This window comes from Acomys minous, assembly GCF_964271855.1.
Source record: "Acomys minous genome assembly, chromosome: 3".
Taxonomy (NCBI): Eukaryota; Metazoa; Chordata; class Mammalia; order Rodentia; family Muridae; genus Acomys; species Acomys minous.
The window spans coordinates 108,912,342-108,935,113 of NC_140485.1; the positions used below are offsets into that span (position 1 = coordinate 108,912,342).

Below are 22,772 nucleotides of genomic sequence, written 5' to 3' on the forward strand. Positions count from 1 at the left end.
TAATACAATTCTTTATTTAACAACCTAGGACTGGTATGTCTTCTTACTTCACAAAGGAAAATACCTCATAATTGAGGGACAGTAAGTCTTCTGGGACAACAGAGAACACACAAGCAATCCTGTGGTGGGAGGGACCAACAACGATGTTTCAGTTGCTGTAGGATTCAGTGTCAAAAACTATAATCTGAGTGAGACAAATGCTAGACATGGATGCTTCACTTTATTATATGATATCACGTCCAAGTTAAGGTGCTAATGTGGTTGCATGCTCGTGAAGGATATATTACAAACTTTACACTTCCTGTGTCTTCAAGTGTCAAAAAAAAAAAAAAAAAAAAAAAAAAAAAGAGCTCTCCTTCCACTTTTTTTTTAAACCAAAGCATCAATTTCATTATGGAATATCCACTTTCATGGTCATACTAATGTCAACAGTGTGATGAATATTCATGTATCCCCAAATCCATATACTGGCAAACTTGATAGTATTTGGAGATGAGACCATAAACAAACTAATTAGTTCCTGTAAGCAGAACCCTCATAAATGAGATTTGTGTCCTAATAATGAAAGAACACAGAACAAACTATCTCCTTTTCTGTGATATAAAATTACAAAAAGACATTGGCTGTTTGAAAAGTGAGAATGAATGAGCAGAACTTGCTGGTCCCCTGACTAAGAATTTCAATCTAAGAAGCAATAAGAAATGCATGTGTGTTGTTTCTGGGACTGTCAGTACTTTGGAATAACTCAGGTTCACAGGATGGGACCCAAAAGCACATCTTCAAATTATGCACCACCCTGAAACCTCAGTGTGTTTATTATGTACAGCACATAGGTAAGGGTTACGGTAGACTCTACAGAAGCTTCTGTAGGTGAGTAGTCTCAGGCCATAAGCATTCTGGAAGAGGAAGCTACACTTGCTAGTTTTTGCATATGCTGCTCAATCAATCATTTGTAAACAATCATGCTTGGACCACAACAAGGCTTTGACATTCTAAGCCTGAATGGAGGAACACTGTCATTATTTTCCATTTGACAGAGGCCTTGGCCCTTGACTTCGCCAGCCCAATGGTAACAATACATAATCACTCAGGGCTTCATGAGCACTTTATGCGTTCACTCAGAGCTTCCTTGGCTCCCCTAACCATGATATACTTTCCCCACTGTAAGCACAAAGAAATTAAACTCCCTCAATCTTGGGTTTTAATCTGTTGAAACATGATATCAAACGAATCGTTCTTCATACCATATATATAGTCTGTATCAGGTTTGGTGGCAGAGATGGAAAACTGAGTAACAAGTCATGGTAGTTAGTGGTTATCACCTGGCTCCCTTTTGTTGTGATTAGTGTCATGGTGTCACGCTGCTTTCTAAGTCAGTGTGAATCCATGTATTCTGTGTTTCTCCTTCCTAGAAAGCAAATCCCTACAGGCTGCCCTATGTGTTTACTATATTATTGCCAATTCCTTTTCTGCTTTATCAAAGTTAAATTTTAATATGCAGCAAAGTGGGTTTCACCATTAAATGGTATCTTGAAAAATATTCACTTATGCAGAGCAATGTATTGTAAATATACTTTCAGATGAAATATAAATTGCTTCAGTTCAAGTGTTTATCTACTCCAACTTGGCCATTACACATAACTTTTTATGCAATGAAATTCCTAGCCTGAGGACAGCGAGGTTGCCCCTGTCTTTAGCTATGTCCTACTGTTCACATTGCTTTCCTTACCCTCTTATTGTTCAAGTTAAGAGGCAGTATAGACCCTCCACCTTGTAACTGAATTCTTGTAACTTGTGACTAGTCATTAAATGTCTTTTATTTATCAGAAACAGGAGGATCACATTCCTTTTACTTGGAGTAGAAAAGCAAATGAGGTAGATTTGATGATCATTTGACATAGGAAGCAGAAGAAACCTGAGTTACTAGGCAACACTGAGAATGAGTCTGGGTTTGAAGGGAACTCTCTGGGCTTTCTCAGATGATTTGTCAGCTACCATAGTGTCTGTGTATATGTTCACATGTCATTTGATATCTCACCCACTGACCAATAGGCTTGACATTAATATCTGCTTAAAAACATTATATGACAGAGGTCCTTTTGCAAAAGACTATCTCAAATTAAAGTCTTGAGTGTCCCACACAAGCTATTATGACATCTTTTCTTTTGACACTGAGACAATTGGCTGCAGCTGTTGCTCCTCTGAGACAATAGGAACATCCTTCATATGGTGTATGAGAGAATATGGTATCCAGGCTCAGAAGTTCTTTTCCCTACAGGGAGCCCAGACACTGGCTGTGATGATGCCAGGTCAGGTTGAGTGAAAGCTTATGTGTTGTCCATATTTTTTTTAAAAAATCTTCACACATGAGCTAGGACGGTATTTGTTTCCTCAACCTGGTTACTTCTTTCTCTGAATTTGCATGTGAACAGAAGCAAGGAGTGAAATGAATCACAAAGAACATCTGATTCTCCTCAAATTTTAATGTAACTTAAACATGCATTGCTGTGTAGACAATCTTGGTTTTGCTTCCTGGACATTTATATATCATTAAAAGTGGGATGGACTTACATCATTTTAATCATTACAATATAATGTTAAGTATATGACCGCTACTCAAAATGCTCAGGAAAAGGATAAGAAACATTGAAAATTGTGCAACAACCTAGATTAAATTCTTAAAGCCTATGAATAATGATTATGAGTTATCCTTGGTTGTTATTATATGAGCATTACAAAAGTCTTCAAGATGTGTCATTACATAGTTGTGGTTTTAAAAACTTTTTCCTCCATTATTAGTGAACATAAGCTCTGTTTGGGACTGGTTGCTTCGCAAAAATAATGTCAGACTACCCATTGAAGGTCATTCCTAGCATCCAAGTATTTCTGGAAATTATACCATGGCTGAAAAACCAAATATTCATCAAGCTAACCTGGCTTTTATTTCTTTCCTGTTGGAAGTCTACAAGTTCATTTTTAATTAAATATTTTAATTTTTATATTTACATTTATATTATTACACATATATACAATGAACTGCAAGAAGAACCATGAGTCAATCAGGAATTATATAAATGTTACATTCTTAGGGTTTTGGCTATTTATATTTGGCCACCTTGAAGAAAACATCTTTCCTATCTTTGTACATCTAAAGTTCTCAGTGTATATCAGTATCTATCATATCTTGTCATTATCAACTGAAAACATCTATCTAGAACTAAAAACATATTAACCCCTAAACAACTAAGCTTTATTGTAAAAGTAAACTATCTGGTCTTCAACCCCATCAGAGACTTGAGAAGGAATAAAATTAGTTACCTGAGTATTCAGGGTTGCAGGTTAGCAGCTTCCCAAATGAGAAGATGATGATGAGCATCAAAGAACCTCCTTATGCAGATGGCTTCAAATGTGGCAAACAAGCCACTGGGAAAAATGACCTCATTTCTACCACAGACAGAATTCTGCCTAAAAATGGGTAAGCTTGAATAGAGGCACAGTCGATGGCCAAACTCTGCCAAGACAGAGTAAGCAAGTCCTCAATCGCTCCTTCCTCACAAATATTTCTGTCAGATATATTGGGCCAGAAGGCTGAAGATGAAGATCCAACATTATAGAGTAGTTTGGGTGACTGCTCAGGTAGCAAACTGTCTCTGTCATCTTCTCCTTTGGGATGCTGCTAACCTACAGGCTCATTTTTTTTTATCTTTGGAGCATCATACATCCAAGCATGACACCTCAATACTTTAACAGCTCCAAACCTAGTTCTTTCACAGTTATTTTCTAGCAAATAATTTAATTAAACATTCTCACAACCAATCATCATTATTAATCAAAACATGCTAAATGTATATCTAAGTAATTTATCCCTTTAACGGTCATAAATAGTGAGAGAGAATGATTTTAAATGAAGCAATTGAGCAATTCAATTATAAGTACACTGTCAAGTGTTAGATTCTCTTGTACACACTCCGTATTTTCAGAAATATAAGCCTATTGACTGAAACTTTTTCCTGTTTAACTTACTGACAGATATTACCTCAGCCTTGGCATTACTACAATGTTCAAAGGATTATTTCAGGTAATTATTAAATAAATAAACCACTTTATTACATTTTAAAATCAGTATTGTATTTGGAAAATAGTTGGCCTATTTTTTCTATAATCATGTGTACTTACAAACTGTACCATTGGCTCAATTATTTAGTCCAATGGACTTTAAATCATATCAAAAGTCATAAACATTCTATAGTTTAATGATTAAATTAATAGTGTTAATTGCCAACTTTTCCTCCCAAGTGAAACTTGCCTTTTTATACTTCGGTTAAATGGGAAGTTTCAGGAACTTCAAGAGAAGTAGCTCCCCAGTAATGCCAATATTTCCATCAAGCAAGTTAATAAGGTGTAGTCATAACACTGGCTACCATTCTGATGGTGACAGGTGGCAGAGAAAACTCACAATGGAGTTCTCCATCTGTCTCCTACTCTCTCTCCAAAGCTGAAAGGGCAGAGTGTGTTTTGTTCTATGCTCTTCGCTTTCTCCTTTCTACACTATTAAAAAGCACTTTAGCTTTCATAGGCTTAGAAACCTTGAAGGTCAAAACCATGTTCTTTCTTTCTTCTCATTTTTAAGACAGCATACTGGCTTACCTCTTATGAAAAGCTTAATTCTGTCTTAGGATTTTACCTCTTATCTATAAAATATCTGTCTTTCTACCACTCTGACACAGTAAAAGACACACACACACACACACACACACACACACACACACACACATAAAGCAAGATTCCCATATCCCTAAAGAATAGTAAATATGAAGGTTATGTGAATAATCCATATTTGTAAAATCAATAACTGCGTCAAAGAAAGTTACAGGGCTCTGAAGATAGCTCAGTTGTCAATGTGCTTACCGTGCATGCTTGAACACGTGAGTCTGATTCCCAGGAAACACACTAAGTGAAGGACAGGAGTGATAGCACATGACTTTAGTCCCAATGCATGGGTGGTATAGACAGGCAGATACTTAGGGCTCAGTGTACCATTCCTTGCTTACTTGGTGAACTCCATGACAGTGAAAACCGCTGCTTCCAAAGTAAATAAAATAGATGGCACCTGAAGGAAAACAATCTACGATGTCCTCCTGCCTCCCCAGCCACAAGTCCACGTATGCACACACACACACCTGAAACTCACTGTTATTAATACTTTTGTAAGATTTAGCTTGTGATATGATCATAATTTTAAAAGGTCAAAATAATAATAAGTTGTAATACAACTGATGCCTCTTTTAATTTTTTATGTAAGGGAAGTAGTATATATTTTAAATGGAGATGATGAGATTTTAAATTAAGATTTTCTAGTAGCTTCCTATAATTATAGGGCTCAATCTACAATACCAAAATGCAATAAAGTTTATAAACAAGAAACTTGAAAATAGAGAGCTGTAAATCTTTCTAACAAAATTGTTATTTTCCTCTTACCACAATTCTAAGAATACACAGAGTAAAGACTATATCTTAATATATTTAATTCGGTAGCTCATTTAAATAAATGAAACATCTCTAATGATTCCATGTATATCCTACAACTCTTAAATCCATGTTATATGCAAGGCATTGCAACGTTCAGTATAGGGTATATACAATTCAGCATGTTTCTGTGGAGCTTTCAGAGATATTATATTCCCCCATTAGAGAACAGTAAAAATAAGGAAGGTGACACTCAAGTGCTTACGATGTCAGTGCAGTCCAGGAATACTTATCGAGTGGATAGAAGGTATCATTTTAGATAGACATGCAATGGCTGCAGATTGGGCTATGGACTTTCCAAGATAGGGAAGCAATATGGCTGAGGACATAAATATAAACACAAGTGAGCTTCTAAGCGATCAACAAATTTCCATGTGTCTCTGGAATGATGAATGAGAATAAGTAAATAGGACAAATAAGAAAAGATAAGATGAGGTTGAACTGTGTTGCAGCAGTTCCCAAGAGACAGAAGGAAATGAACAATGAGCCTCCGTGGTGCTTCACAAACACATAGTAACACTCTGATACTAGTTTAGGTTGGGCAAGGTTGTTCCTAAGGTGATTCCGGTGGCACTTACATCATTATAAACTTGCTGAGAGATCTTGAATACTAGGGAAAATGTGGTAAGCAGTAAAAAATATTAAAGATTTGGATAATGATAAATGGTACACCAACAAAATGATTTTTGAAGATCTCTCTTATATGGAGATTATGATTTTGTGACCCTAAAAATAGAATGTTTGAAAGTCATGTATGAAATAAATAATCATCAATTGAATACTTCAAATTTGACAAATTATATATATAAAGAATCAACAAAATTGGTAAATTAAATATTTAGCAATACTGCCTATTGGGAAAAGAAAATGTTTTTGGAGTAATCTACTGAAATAACATCTACTATAGTAGTCTTTTATAAATGTTCAGTCAACTGGCTACTTGGCTGACCTAGAATATAAGCTTGGTTTTGAATATATTGAATTAACAAAACGCAGTTTATACAGTATATAAGGTACTTGCGAACACAACTCCAGACTTTAAGGGTGAGGAAGATTTAGATATTTCACATGAGCATTCTTGTATACATTTTTAAAAATGATCTTTGGGTCTCAAAAAAGAATAAATTCAAATTACGAACTTTGACAGCATCTCTGTTGGGAAACAAGAAAATATAGTTGTCACAGAAACAGATATTAAAATGGTATAATAAGAAAGGAGATTCATGAAAGTAGGCCATGGAATTTAGAAAAGACTATAATTAGTGGTGTGAAATACTACAGAACAGTTGGGGAGAACAAGATGTGAAAAGTTAAGTTGCTGTGTGAGAAGACAGGATGGACTTTAGAAACTCATCCAGCACACTGAAAGATGCATTTATAGCACACCTTATCCTGAATAATAAGCTAAAATCAAGAAAAATCCACCTCCCCAAATGATATTGTACCCAGAAAGCAATCTCACCCACCAGCACTAAAGGAAATATTTCTTTACATCCATATACATTTTCTTACATGCATTATGATAGTAGTCTATAAATGATATGGAGTAGATGAAGCTATGTTACAATGGGATAGTTTATAGTGATTTATTCAAGGCCATCTTTTCTTAACTAAAGGAACCATACAATGAAAATATGAGGGGAGAAATACAAAGGGAAAATAAAGAATAGAAAAAAAAATCCCAGGAAAGATTTAGTAAGAGAATCTCAGTGATGGAATTGAGAGGACCAGGCATGGGAATGCCATGGTTACGCTCTGACACTTGATGTAATAGGCTATAGCAAATTGGAGCAACTTGAGAAAATTATCTGTCAGTGTTTTCGAATTGTAAATCACATGGTTATGGAAATCATCAAAGTTGTTAGCACCCAAGACTTTATAGAAGTTGTTTCTGTGTCTTAAAAAGTGTCTGTGAACCACTGTTTTAATCCACTGATCAAACTCTCAGCTTATATCAATTCTGTCCTGACCTTCAGTTAAAAAGATCAGAATGATATTCTCCCATGCTTCTCTCATCTAGAGTCCTAATAGGATGTCCTCCCCTCTGTCCCAGTTTTCTGGTAAGTGAAGGCTTTCGTGGGACATGCCCCTTGGGCTAGTATGCAGATATAAGTGAGTATATACCCAGAGGGTCCTAGAAACCTACAAGTAGAACATTATGAAAGGCAGATTTGGGCCCAGGGGTCCCACTCAAACTAAGGCACCAGCCAAGGACAATACAGGTGGTAAACTTTAAATCTCTACCCAGATCTAGCCAATGGTCAGAACATTCTCCACAGTAGAGTGGAGAGTGGGGTATGACTTTCTCACGTACTCTGGTGCCTCATATTTGACCATGTCCCCTGGAGGGGGAGACCTGGTGGCACTCAGAGGAAGGATAGCAGTCTGCCAAGAAGAGACTTGATACCCTATGAGCATATACGGGGGAGGTAATCCCCCTCAGGAGCAGTCATAGGGAAGAGGAATAAGGGGAAAATGGGAGGGAGGGAAGAATGGGAGGATACAAGGGATGGGATAACCATTGAGACGTAACAAGAATAAATTAATAAAAAATTTTTAAAAAACCAAGATCAGAATGCTAGACGAATAAACTGGAGGTTTCTGCAATTCTAGCTTGTTTTTCTTAATGGGCATAGATATTGTTCAAAAGTGCCACAGTTAATTTATAGACAGGGAATAGTATAAAAATGCTGAGATTTATCTCTAAGTATAATAATTAGTTTCTTAAAATATTACTGTGGTTCCATGTTCTGGGGTGTTGGGTGTCTCCAGGTCACAGAGACAGAAGTGCATGCTTCTCTACAGGAAGGACCAAGCGTTGCTGGCTTGGGTCAGCCAAGCAGTAATGAGGGCCCAGTTTGACTCACCTGAGTCATGTGGCTGGTTTGAGAATAGCAGACCACTCTGGCAGATGAGCACTGAGCTGGGCAAAGCTGCATCAAAGACCACCAGTAGTGACTCACCTGTAAACTGCAGAAGGTCCTGTCCTGGCAGCGAGGTGAGCGCCAACAGTGACCATGTAGATTCTGCAGTCAAGTCCGCGTGTCTAGTGGTGAATTCTACGGAGAGGAGGGAGCCTTCTTTCCCCACAATAAACCTTGAGTCTCAGATAATGTTTGATCAAGTAGATGGTGTGCTTTACCTGGTGAACAGGGACATTGTAAACCGTGGGCAGGCAAACACTCTACTGAGCCACATCTTGAGCCCCCAGACAATATTTTTTTTTTACTACATTTCTTCTCAAAGTGTGTTGGCATTGGTTTGGTTCTTTTGAGTAGAAGTGATTGTTATAGGTTTAGTAGCACTAATATAAAGGCCTGCTAGTCTAGAAAAAAAGTATCATTGATATTTTACTAAGAAACTGCTTTTGTTGCAGAATCAGATACTGTCTGCTAGACCTCACTTTAGACTTAAATGGTCAATATTTTATCCATCTCTGTAGTAATAACATAGAAAGATAATCAAGAAAGGCCACTTTCTTAAACTTGGACCTAAATTGACCGTTATTAATAATAAATAACATCTTTCTTATGACACAGGCAATTCTGTGTATTTATTCTATGAAATAAAGACCAAATTTAAATGAAAATAATGAATGTTCCACTTTAGCTGTCGTTGACTCACTCCTTGAGGGTGAATCTCCTTTTCCTTCTATCAACGAAAAACTGCGCTCAGATCTGCCCCACAGACACTATTAAAGAGAGAGTGGTATCATTAAACAATCATTTTTGTTACTTTTTGCAATAATTATTTATACTAACTGTGGCATTTACATTTTCATGTTTTTAATGATAAGGCTCTCCATAGAAGCAGCAATAGCCAAAAGATATTTTTCTTAAAAACAAAACCACTTTCAAAGTGGGTCTTTATCCAAACACAAAAAAGAGCAAAGAATGTCTACAAACATCATTATTCTTATGTTAATGTAATTTCCATTCACTTTCCCAACGACTAAGAAAAGCAGAAGTGGAAGGAACTCTAACATACGTGAAGTCCTGGGTTAAATGCAGTGTTGCATAAGCCAGATATAGTGGCGGAAGACACCTGCCTCAGCATCTGGGAAGGAAGAACTGTAGTTTGTGTATTTATATTTTTAATTATAGCAAATATTCAGGATAGGTACAAACTCAAAACTTAAAGATATAAATCACATTAATGGATTCCAAATGGCCAATATCGAAGAAAAAAATTGGTGGCCAGTCTTTGAAATGTAATGAATTTAAGAAAGAAAATAATATTTTTAATTTGTAAAATTTGTTTTGTTTTGAGTAAATTTGATTTAAAATTGAAATTTTTCTTTTGAAATTTCACATCTAGACTTTTTTTTCAAGGTGTCTAAATTTATATTACTTTGGGGATCGATCATTTTTGGTCAAAATCCTGAAAAAAGTTACCTACACCTTGCATTATAAACACACATAGACACACACACAAACACACAAAACAAACAAACAAACAAACAAAAACTAATCTTGGGCAGAAGGGAGGAGTCTAGAGGATTAGTGCTTTTGATTGGCAGGGGCAAGGATGCTGACGATGGTCTATTTGCCTGGGGAAAGATAACAGGTGGCAGCACACATGACTGACCACCTGTAGCCTTTTTGGGGTTGTGTCACATGCTCATGAGGCAGGCATGGAAACAAGAGACTTTGCCCCACACCTTCCATTCTCAGGGTGATATTTTAAATCTTAAGTTTTGAGATGTCTGGGTTAAAACATCCTCCATCTCACTAGTCCCATTCCAATTCCTCTGGAGGCAAGCCCATGAGCCCAACACATTATTATGTCTTTGATAAGAGTCAGCATTTTGTTATTTACATTGGAAATAGTTTCTGTTTAATCTCTAGGGGTGTGTTTATTCTACTGGATCTGGAGGGCTCCAGGTTAATTTATTTTCTGAAATCACCACCCAATAACCACCACTTCCTGTCTCTTCCAATGAAAGACTTTCAGTGTGAGTAACTGAAAACAGCTCAAAAGACTTTATATACTGTTATCACTGGTTTTAACACTTAAAATTCAAGTGTTGGCATACTTCTCAATAGCAGCTATGGTGCTCATGGTATCATTACTACCACTGCCCTCAAATAAATCAAGAATGCACTAAACACTTGCGAGTGTGTCCTTCAGTCATAAAACTGTAAGCAAGGTAAGATCAGGAATCCTGTCCTTTTTGGTTTCTGCCAATTACCTGGCATTTTACATTATATCTAATTATTAGTGACATAATTGTGCAACCTTGATGAAGAGTACAATATCTAAAAATTCACTGGTAGAAGATAATTTCCCTGGTATCATGAGTTTATTTTCACTTAATTAAACCTTTTATCAGTGCTTTAGATCCACAACATAGCCTCTCTGTATCCATTCCTTCTGTATGTTGATTTCACCCCCAAAGTACATTTTAATTAAAGTTCTGCTTCCTTAGTGTGTTATTTAGAGGCAGATAAGCTGGTAAATTTTGAGTTTGGGAACATATCTCAAGCTATTTGCTCTTGGTCAATCACCATGACATTTTCCTGTGTTAATTTTTCGCCTAAGTATATTCTTAGCTTTCAAGTTCAAGACTATTTTGAGAGACATTTAATCCATATGGTTTATTGCTTTGGCTCTTACACATCACTTTTTATTACTTCAGCATGTTGTAAAAATTCTTTAATTCAAAAGACACTAAGCAGCTTAGTGAGTATTTAAAGGATATTACTGTGGGAGAAATAAAACTTGGCAATTTACAGCAATTCTATAATTTTATCATACTGGTTTGATTTAAGGTAGCATTTGGAATCCACAGGAGTGACGTGTCTGAATGGAAATGCATCCTAGATTTTGCGTACTAGAGACTTCATATTACTAGATACTTTCCTTTTACTGAGGGAGAAGTTGGTGTGGTGGTGCAAACCTTTAATACTAACACTCAGGAGCCAGAGGCCAGTGGATCTCTGTGAGTTCAAGGCCAGTCTGGTCTATAAAGCAAGTTACAGGACAGCCAGGGCTGCACAGAGAAATCCTGCCTCAAAAACAAGCAAACAAACAAATAAACAACAACAACAACAAAAGAGACTTAGACTTTCCCAAAGCTGCCACTTTGAACCAAGTACAAAATACTTTAATGACTTCAGTAACTAATATTCTAAAATATAAAATTAACATCCTTTGAAATCAGAAGTAAAACATTTTCTCAGTAACTGGAGACATATGTTATAACTTGACACTTGGAACTCAGTCTTCCCTATGCATCTAGGATCAAATCTGGAGATGAGAACATCTGAGAAAACCTCTGAGAAATACCTCTGAGAAAACATGGGAGATGGCTCGGGTAGTAACATGCTTGCCATGGAAGCATGGGGGTGGAGCTAATATTGGATCTCTAGCATCCACACAAGAATCCAATTGCTGAAGTGTATGCCTATACCCACAGGACTGGGAGACAGAAGACAGGAAGACACATAAGAGTTTCTAGAAAGCTTTCTAGCCAATCAGTATGTGACAGGTTAAATAAGAGACCCAGTCTCAAAACACAAGGAAGGGAAAGGTCAAAGAATTCACTTCACATTGGGCTATAGTTTCCTCAATCATGTTCACACATGCACACGCATGCACGGACATGGCCACATATAAATATTATAGGCACAAAATGTACCTGTGTTCTGCGCTTGTTGTATAATAAGTGTGAGTAATATGAATTAATTGCTGCTAGAAAACATGATGTATAATGAATGTTAACTACAGAAGAAATATGCATAAGCTACTTAGGGGAATTCCTAATAAATGTCCACAGACAGGAGATAGAAGGCTGTCATTGTGAGAAGTCATCTTTCCTGAAAACTACATGGAACATTCTTCTCCAATGTTTGTCTTTCCTCCCTCCACCTCTCATTCCTTCTTTCTTTTCTTTTTCCTTCTGTTACCTCCTCCATTTTAGGGGGCGTTTCAGTTTTCATTGCTCTTTAGCAGACCTAACGAAATAAGATCCCAATGGCATTAGTATTTTTAGTCTGGTGCCCCTGCAGTTCTTTCTCCACGGTCCCCTGAGGTTGTCCATTTTTATTTTATGTTTGATAAGGCAGATTCTTGGTGAAAAGGTTGTTCATTGTTTACTGAAGACACCTTCCTCTAATCCTCACTTATTTGCACGTTTCTGTTCTGTAGACTCTCTACCTTAATAGCATTATGCCTTGAGGTTTTGGGAGCAGCATAAGCTTGCCAGCAGATGTACGCTGGGGTCACGGGCCAGGGTTGGATCTGTTTTTAGTGACAATTCATTTTTTTTTCACACCATCACCTATTAACATGTGAAATTTTGCATAATTTCATCAATGACTTGTTCGCTAATTATTTCAGCTAAGAATTAGAAATCCACTGGTTTCACACTGTCAATGGTTTGCTGTACGGTTCAGACACAGCATTCATTTTCTATGCCTGTTCTAAAAAGTAAAGACAAATATAATCTGTAAATTAAAAACAAAAGTAGTATGCTTTCTACAGTTAGATCACACAATGAGTTTCAGCATTCTGAAATTCAGGTCCTGGCAAGGCTGATTTCTTTTCTAAGATGTGTGGATTAAAGGTCTTTGCCTCTTTCATCTCCAGAGGATGTTAGCGAGCTATCCCAAGCACCCTCCACATCTCAGAGTCCAGAAATGAGGGCTTGGACTTGACTCTGGCTTCTAACTTTGACACAGCTGCACAAGGCTCTTCATATTTAAGGCATCGTGTGAATTGGTTATGTCCAATCAGAATTCCATATACCCTCTCCATCTTGAGATCCTTAGCATTAATTGTTTTTACTAATTGCTTTCATAATGCAGGATAGTATCTTCAGATGTTACTGGAATTGGGACGTGAACATCTTTGGGATACAAGCAGTAAAAAATATTTACCTAGACCCCCCCACCAATGTTGGATATTTCTCGCTATTCCTCTGATTATTTTTTTCTTTATATACAAATGAAAGGTAATATTTCTCTGTGTGGGTGTATTAGCTTAGACTTTATATAAAAATGCTTCTGATGTGAGAGCCTACCAAAAGATATAAGACCATGGCATGCTACCAAAGCTAAAACAGGCATTTTTGTTTTTTACGCTTTTACTTCCATGTAACCACATTTACTTGAATGTTTCAGTAAGTTACATTCAAAGAGAATAATGTGAGTGAGCAAGTTCCAAATCTCTGTGGTGTACACTTGAGGATATGTTCCTGTCAAGAGAAATCTCTTGGAAGATGTGTATTGAGAGTTAGACCAGCTGCCTGTGTGTGAAGGTGAGAATGCCAGGCTCCATACACAAGTGTGCTTGAGGGGTTTCTCTTTTTTCCTGTATTCAGCAGGGTGGCTAAATGGTATCTTGTAATGTTTACACTTGGGTGATGCCAATGTTTAGTCCATTTTCCTTTGTGGATTAAATTACATGTAAATAGAAACTCTGTGTAAGCATACTGTATACATACTTAGCCATTTGAATGTTATCACATCATCTTCAGTTACAATAATGAGACAGACTCAAAGATTTACCACACTAGTAGTTTTTTTAATTACTAATAATACATTCAGGTGGTTTAAAAAAGTCTAAGACATTGAAAGAATATAAAGAGCTAAACTTAAAATTATTCTTTCATTATATGCTTTTCCTAAAAGTTTAGTCAAATATCTCCTTTATAATGATGAATTTCTCATAAACAATGAGCAGAAAAATAGGTGGAAGTGCTTCAAAGTAGTTTCATTAGTTGAACACTTAATGAATCCAGTAAGATGTTTTCATATATTTTCGTTGCTCAGATATATATATATATATATATATATATATATATATATATATATATATATATATAATTTATATTAGTATTGCCCATAGCTTCATCTTCAAAATGCAGAATTCAAGAAGGCTGAGCATATAGTAGAGTTCTTCAAGCCTGCAGAAGCCCCCCTGAAGAATAACTAGATTGGAGAGAGAGAGACAGACAGACAGACAGACAGACAGAGACAGAGAGAGGCAGAGAGAGGCAGAGAGAGACAGAGATAGAGATAGAGAGAAGAAGGAAAGAACAAGAGAAAGGAAGGAAGGGAAAAGAGAAAATGAAATGAAAGAAAAAGAAGTGATCAGACAAGAGTTAAATGTTTTTGAATTGCCCTTACATGTAATTGTGATGTTCAATACTTAAGCAAAGGTGACTTCAAAAGACTGCTGTACAAGAAGCTCTTCTAGAGGTTAGTTAGCATGGCCATGCTTATTGTGTGTTTATTGTGTTTTTTTTCTCCATCTGCTCTTACCCTATAAGGCTGACATAGTTATAATTCAAATATAAGTTAGCTACTCAAACTTATTAGTCCTCAAGCATTGACCTGTAAGAGTCTCCTATAAAGTGAGTCTTCATTCTTCAAACACCATCTCAAATTCCTTAACTGGGGTACACATTTATCATTTAAAACATGAAGTTCCTTAAACAGTTCACAACAGTATATTTGTAAATATAACTCCCCACTAGATTGTGTAATGCCACTGGGAATCTAAGAAGGACATTAAAATCCTGATTTACAATGGGTTGATGGCTTCCTAGGATGTTCAAGAAATGTTTCGTGTCCAGAGATAGACGAAAGGACTGTGTCTGTTTCCTGGTATTAGGTGCTGACACAGCACAGGGGAAAGGGCAGAATCATAGACACTGGCTTGTGACAGACATTGTATAACCTCAATGCATAGCAAACCCTCCTGAGCATTGTATTTATTAATCAGGGGTTTATAAATAAAGTAAGATGAACAGTCAGGGGTTAAAATGCACTAACATAATATGAAATACCAATTCTGATGCTCCATCCTGAAAAATGGTTGAAGAGATTTCAATAATTTTTCAAGTGTTTTGAAGACTTTCTCTAATTAGCTACAATGTTTGAACACCTGTGTGGCTACTAAGCCTCTACAAACACACTAGACTAACCTGGGAAGAGTGTTCAGACATCGAACGGCAGTGTCAGTGTTTCCTGACATAAAGATCATTTTCTTCTTTCAGAGTAAATGCATTGTGAGGAACCAAGGTCATTACCAAGACTGAAAGGACACTCTTGATGATCAGAATGGAAGTGACTGGGAGGGGCACTAGCTCCTTGAGGGTGAGCTTTAGGAAGTTGGGCATATGAATATTATTGTATTGATCATTGAACATTTAATATACATTTCTTCACATTCTGGATTCTCTAAATAAGATTTAATAAGTTTTCCATTTTCAGCAATATTATGATTTAGACACCAATAAAATACTAAGGTATTTTTAAAGATTTCTTTTAAAATTTATTTACATGCACTGCTGAGAAAATGTGCATGTAGCGGCTATTCCCTCACAACACTATAAAACTCAAAATGCACCAAAATAAATTTTAAGAATGGAACTGATGATACACAATTGAGTGAGCATGCAAGCTAGCTTTTATCTTGGGGCATTTCCTGAGCTCTCAAGACCTGGAGTTTCTCCTGAAAGGCTACTAAGGCACAGAGAACAGAGGGTAAGACCCAGATCTGGAAAATGCAGGGTATCTAATGGGCGACATCAGTTAAAAACCTGGTTCTCAAAAAAACTGCATTCCTACATAAATATAAATGGAAAAAACAAAAACAAAAACAACCCAAAGATACGTTGTCACACAGAGGACAGTGGGACGAAAGCATGGCTCAGTGTACCTCGTGCTGCGATGGACTCTGAGAATTCCAAACAATAAGCCTCATCCTAAGATTTCATAAACACATCAACCTTTGTATCTATTTGTAATTAATAGCAATGGGTGATTTCAGGGGTAAATGATGTGAACTGAGGAGGGAATTGGAAGTGAACGTGGTTTGTCATTCCCTTTAAAACAAGGTAGAGGGCGGGGAGATGGTGGCACATGCCTTTAATCCAGGCACTTGGGAGGCAGAGGCAGGCAGATCACTGTGAGTTCAAAGTCAGCGTGGTCTACAAAGTGAGTGCAGGACAGTCAAGGCTACATAGAGAAACCCTGTATCGAAAAACCAAAAAAACAAACAAACAACAACAACAACAGAAAACCAACCAAATAAACAAGCTTCTGAAAAAGCATGCAAATCCCTGTTTAGAGATTCAACCTCACCCTCATAATCAATGAGTTTTTATTTATGCAGCTTGGAGTAATAAAAGAGCTTATAGAGAACACCTAAAAAAGGAAGCCTTAGATATTAAGCACAAGTAAATATGAAATTTCAAATATTTACCTTAAAAAGGGGTGGCACATTACAAAGAATAGCCATGCAGACTGAAAAAAAGTAGAACAGAAAATAATGAGATGTAATACCCAAGGTTAAAAGCATCTAATACCAGGAAACAGATACAGCCCTTTCATCTATCTCTGGACACTAAACATTTCTTGAACATCCTAAGAAACCATCAACCCATTGTAAATCAGGATTTTAATGTCCTTCTTAGATTCCCAGTGACATTACACAAGTAATGGGGAGTTATATTTACAAATATACTGTGTTCATGAGGATGACCTAAGTTTGATTCCCAGTCCCAATGTTGGTTATCTAAAAACTACCTGTAACTCCTGTTCCACATCTTGCACTGACATAAACATCTCCACACATGGAAACACACAGACACACACACACAGACACACAGACACACACACACACACACACACACACACACACACCTTAAAATAGTGAGTTAAGCAGATTGAATAGAGGTAAAAATAGTGAAATACTTTTAGCAAGTAGAATCCAAAATTCTATACTAATGAATTAAAAATAATCATATTTGTGAGTAACAGTTACGGCCTTTAGTTGAGGAGTAGGTTCAATAACCTACTTTTTGTTCTATCATCTCTATATATTTCTATATTCTCCCTTTTTTCTTTTCAACCCCTATCTCCATACCTACAAAAGAAAGATAAAGGAAAAGAGAGACATCCCTGAATCCAACCTCATTTTCTCTCTGTATAAGACCAATAATAACTTATAACCAACTCCCAATGAAAATAAGCATTAGTAGCCCAAGGGAGCAAACATAAACCTACCCAACCCCCCTTAAGGAAAATGGGGCATCTTTCTCTTAAGGTTTCAGATATGTTGGGCCAGAATGCTGAAGATGATGCGCCAATGTTATAAAGAGTTTTGGGTGACTGTTCAGGCAGAAAGCTGCCTTTGTTATATTTTTATTTTGGAAGCTGCTAACCTGCATTTCCGGTTCACTCAGGTAATTAAGTTTTATTCCTTCTCAGGTCTCTGATAGGGTTGAAGACCAGATAGTATAGTCTTACAATTAAGTTTAATTGTTTAGGGATTAAGATGCTTTTAGTTCTAGATAATGTTTTAAGTTAATAGAGATGAGATATGATAGATACTGATTTTCATTCTGAATTTTAGACTCACCAAGACAAGAAAGATGTTTTAAGTTTGCCAAATACAACACTATGAATGTAACATTTATATAATTCCTGATTGTTTCATGGTTCTTCCTGCCATATGTAGTTTATTTTATTTATGAGTCATAATATAAATGTATATGTTAAAAAACTAAATATAAAAAAAGACCTCAACATAAAACCAGACACACAGTCTGTTGGAAGAAAACGTGGGGAAAAGCCTTGAACTAACTGGCATAGGAGACAAATTCCTGAACAGAACACCAGTAGCACAGGCTCTAAGCTCAACAATTAATAAATGGGACCTCGTAAAACTGAAAAGCTTCTGTAAGGCAAGGGACACTGTCAACAGAACAAAGTGATAGCCTACAAACGGGGAGAAGATCTTCCCCAACTCTAGGGTTCTTTTTGCTAACTTTATGACACAATTATAGAAGTGCAGAGGTACAGGAGAGAGAACGTAAGATAGTTAACTTTCATTGTCAGCCTGACAAAAATGTAGTATCGTCATGGAAACCTACTTGTGTGTTGTCCACAGACAGTGTTTCTGAAAAGTTTAACTTAGGAGGAAAAGCCTGCTCTGAATGTGCTCAAAACCGCTGATCTGGTAGGACATTGCACCGAATAAACAAGAGAACTATAGCTCAGTGTCTGCACTTGTCTTTCCCTGTTACTGATGATTATAGTTGTGTATCCAGCTGCTGTACAACCTTGCTGACAGGAATTCCTTGGTGTACCCTCAAACTCTAAGCCAGATTAATTCTGTCCTTCCTTAAAGTGTTTTTTTTCCCTAAGTGTTTTATCACAGTGATGAGAGAAAGGTTGCTAATTCAGATAATTGATACAAGAGTGGAATTGCTGCTATGGTACACAGAGTTCATAGCTCCTAGGAGAAATTTGCTGTACGATGCATAAATGTTTTGCAACCTTGGGGTAGAAAAGCTTTAGCATGGCTACAAGTGTACTTGGGAAATTACGAAGTTAAAAAACTAGGTTTTGATTAAAGCCTTGGAGATGCCCCAAGACCATGAGACATCAGAGGAAAAAAAAAGCTGAAGGCATAGAGTGAAATAATTCCAAAAGACAGACTATGTGTGTTACAGGTAGCAGAACTGGCATACTGAATCTTCCCAAATATTTTGGAGCTTAGTTGATTACACTTTAAACCTCAGAGGACAGGAATGAATCTAGATACCTGGGATTTGCTTTTCTATGCTTATTTATTACCATTCTTCCTTTTGACATAAGAGTACAAGCTCTGTACAACTTGGTTTTGATTTTACCAGGCTCCCAGTTAAGAGTTTGCCATCTGTGTCAGAAGACTTTGGATTTCTGAACAATATCGGAATGCTGTAGACCTTTAGGCTTTATCTGAATATATTTTGCACAATGATACAAAGTGTGTACTTAACAGGAAGGAACAGGATGATTTAAAGTAATACGTTCAGGCATAAGGTTGACATGGAGTGTTGTTGCAATGACTATTCTTTGTTGCCAATTAAATGATTTCTTTTATAAATTGCTATGGTCACGGTGTCTCTTCACAGCAACAGGACAGTAACTATGACTGTCATAACAGTTGTAATAGCATGTGTACACATGTGTAGTTTATAACCGTACAGTTATACACTCCAAACTGAAATCATCCCAGAAATTCATTAAAAACAGAACAAATGTGGATTACATATTTGTCAGGAAAAATAGTTACAGTTAAATGAATCTTATGAAAGAAACCAAAATTACATTTTAAGCAACTGATAAGTCATAGACTCTTAAACTCTCAGCGTACTGGAATACGGCTACTTTATGCAGAGATGGGTGCTGAAACTAGAAAAGTAGAAAATGAAATAATTAAAAATTTCAGATTCATTCTTCCTAAAGCAGGAAGATAAAAAAATTAAGTTAAAATATATGTTAGGTATGAGAAAACTTCTGATCCATTGACTAAATTCTCTTTCTTGGTCTTCACACACACACACACACACACACACACACACACACACACACACAGGGTCTATATGTACATATATCATGTAAGAAGACTTTGTATGTATTTCATAATTATATACTTCAGAAAGTAAGAAGAATAGTACATTCCAAATTTATGGCATGTCAGATTAAAGAAGATTCACTATTGCAGTGTAATGATTTGAAGCCTTCTCTGTGTTCAGATCACCCCCATTTGTGAATTTAAGCAAAATACTTAGCTTCTTTTTATTAAATATCTTAATCTCTAAATCAAAAATACTAATATATTAATTCTCAATCTCTGTTATGAGCACCAAATTGGTCTTTTTATAACATTTAGAACAATGCCAATAAGTTAAATACAACATATGAAAGTGAATATATTTACCTTCTTTCCCAGAGTTAAGTAGTTGCTTCTGAGATGAGTATAGCAAATGAAAATAGGGACAATGCCTTCAGGTATTTTGATTGGTTTTACATTTACTTCAGTTTAAATTTGGGACCAGTTTATATTTTCTAATACAATTTATTAATTTTTGCATTTCATTAATAATATCTACCCCTCAAATAATTTAGATTAATTATTTCTCTCTATCAGATTCATGTTTTCAGTGAAAAGGACTGCATATGTTTTTTTAAATTTATTTCAAAGAGAATGATAAAGTGACCATTATGGAAAATATGTTTTTATTAAAACTATACTATTGACAAGCTTGTTGCTGATGGCTAAGAATAACATTTACTTTGTGTCTGAAAGTTTGGTAACCTAACTTTCTAATTTTATTTTCAAAAGAAATAATTTTTATATGAGATTTTCTACAGGTGTATATATTTCTTAAAATTTAAACATGAATGTATGTGCGTAGAACACAATATGACGATAAAGTTTCAGGACCAGACATTCAGGGTCACTGTGTCTCTCTGGAGTCTTCAACTCCTTCCTAACCCAACAGTAGTCTGTTTCTTGTCATGAGTTTTTATGCAGTGTCAATCTGTGTGTGTGTGTGTGTGTGTGTGTGTGTGTGTGTGTGTGTTCAAGTCATTTATGTTACTTACCTATCTGATCAAATTCAATTTTTCCTGCTCTATCAATATCTACTATAAAAATTGCAAGGTGAACTGTGGATGGTATTTTAAAGGATATAACCTAACTGTTTTTCTCCTAATATGTATTGACAATTCATTGTATGCCTCAGAAATTATCTTTTCTTCTTAAATGATCTTCCCTATAATACTTGTGCCTTGTGTACAAGAGTTACTTTATTAAGTGTTCCACTTTCAACTGAAGTACTTTTGCCAATCTTACAAATTCTCACCGTTTTATTTTGTTATATAGAGCTGATAGTGAGTGCATTCCCGGGAGACAAACATCTGCCAAATATTGTGCTTTGTTTTCTAAGGAGATTGCTTTTAAGAAATGGTGAATTGTTTTATTCTTATTTTGGGGGGGACTAGAAATCACGGCAGTTCTGCAGATATTGATTTGTATCTCTTCCATTTCGCCCATGTTAGATTTTATTTCATGTTATATTGTAAAAGCAAAAATAATGAGATTTTTTTAAGTCAAGAGGATGTGACAAAGGTGGCATATTGTATCCCTACTCAATGGTTTTGAATATGAAGAAGTACTGAATGACGGAATTTAAAGTCTCGTTATATTACTTCCTCGTTAAAAGGACACTAAAATGTGATGGCAATTTCCTCTAAGTACTACTTCCCCATCCTTAACCTTAAATACTGAAACATTTAGAAATCTAATATTGAAATGCTAGACGCATTAAAAATAGATGGTGAGATGCTTTAATGGCCACAACACAATGAAAGAACATTACACAACATTCTAACCCAACATATGCCACATCTCCTCATGAGCAGCTAATTGTCACTCTAATGTAGTCACCTCTATTTATAGTCAGATTTTTATGTGCTTTAATAGGATCTCTCCCTAAGTCCCCTGACAGTGCCTTAGTTCTCTTACTGAATGGAATTCTTCTAAAATCGAGGCCAGGTGATGAACTGGGCCCATTGGCTCTGATCGTGAAGTACTAAAGTCTAGCTGTCTAAACAGCCGTTCCCGTTCAATTGCATCAGTGTGTTTCCCTCTAGGGTGATAATTGCTCAGAGCTCATTGTGGCTCATTTCTTTATAATGCCCGTAACAGCGCTTTTTCAAGGGAAGGAATTGAATATTTTAGTGCTGTGATAAAATGCAAGAAGGCATGCTGCTGTAATGTAGTTGGCCTCATCTGGGCACAGTATGAGCATTTGTATTTATGACAGCCATTTCGCACATTTGGGAAATGGTGAACTCTTTGTATCTTCGCGTATAAGGGTTTGTGAAACTTCCGTAGATTGCTAAGGATAGAGTTCTTGTCTAATATTGATTTCTAAAGCGACTTTATTTAGTGTGTGTGTGTGTGTGTGTGTGTGTGTGTGTGTGTGTGTGTGTGTGTGCACATGCATGCATACATGCTCGTATTAGTAGAGGTCTGAGGAGAACTCTCAGGACTAGGGTCTCACCTGTAACCTTGAGAGAACTGAGGTTGAATTCAGGGCCTCAGGACTGCTGCCAAGTTCTCTGCCTACTGAACCATCTCACTGTCCTTGCTTTCCCGACTTCCAATATGTGGTTGAATGGTGCCAGTCTGGTGACTGGAAGCTAAGAGGCTCACTATGTTCTCACTCTACAGAGATAGCATGTGTGATTTGGGGCGGGGGTCACTGCTGAAAGAGACACAGCTGTGGAGTCACCGTATGAACCTTTATCGTACAGAGGCTTCTGTAGTTTCACAAACTAATTCACAGGGCCTCAGAAGGAACATACGCATTGCATTTCTTTATTATGAATAGGAAATACAAGAAGGGGGGCGGGCTCAGTTGTGGACACTGAATGAGAGGAAGCCCACCACCATCC

The 22,772-nt window shown here is 36.5% G+C and overlaps 1 protein-coding gene across 5 annotated transcripts in view; it reads left to right on the forward strand.

Annotated features, from left to right (window-relative positions):
• The window catches only part of NKAIN2 (sodium/potassium transporting ATPase interacting 2), a gene marked incomplete at its 3' end in the record, with an annotated part of 1,039,202 nt that overhangs the window by 424,347 nt on the left and 592,083 nt on the right, over positions 1-22,772 (forward strand). The window contains exon 1 of one of the 5 annotated variants that reach the window (XM_084776797.1): positions 15,545-15,629. The exons of the other annotated variants lie outside the window; for them this stretch is intronic. Coding sequence (XP_084632923.1) covers positions 15,585-15,629 — 45 coding nt within the window. The 5' untranslated portion in view covers positions 15,545-15,584. Of the gene's footprint in view, positions 1-15,544; positions 15,630-22,772 lie in introns of those variants that run through there. 5 annotated transcript variants of the gene reach the window in all.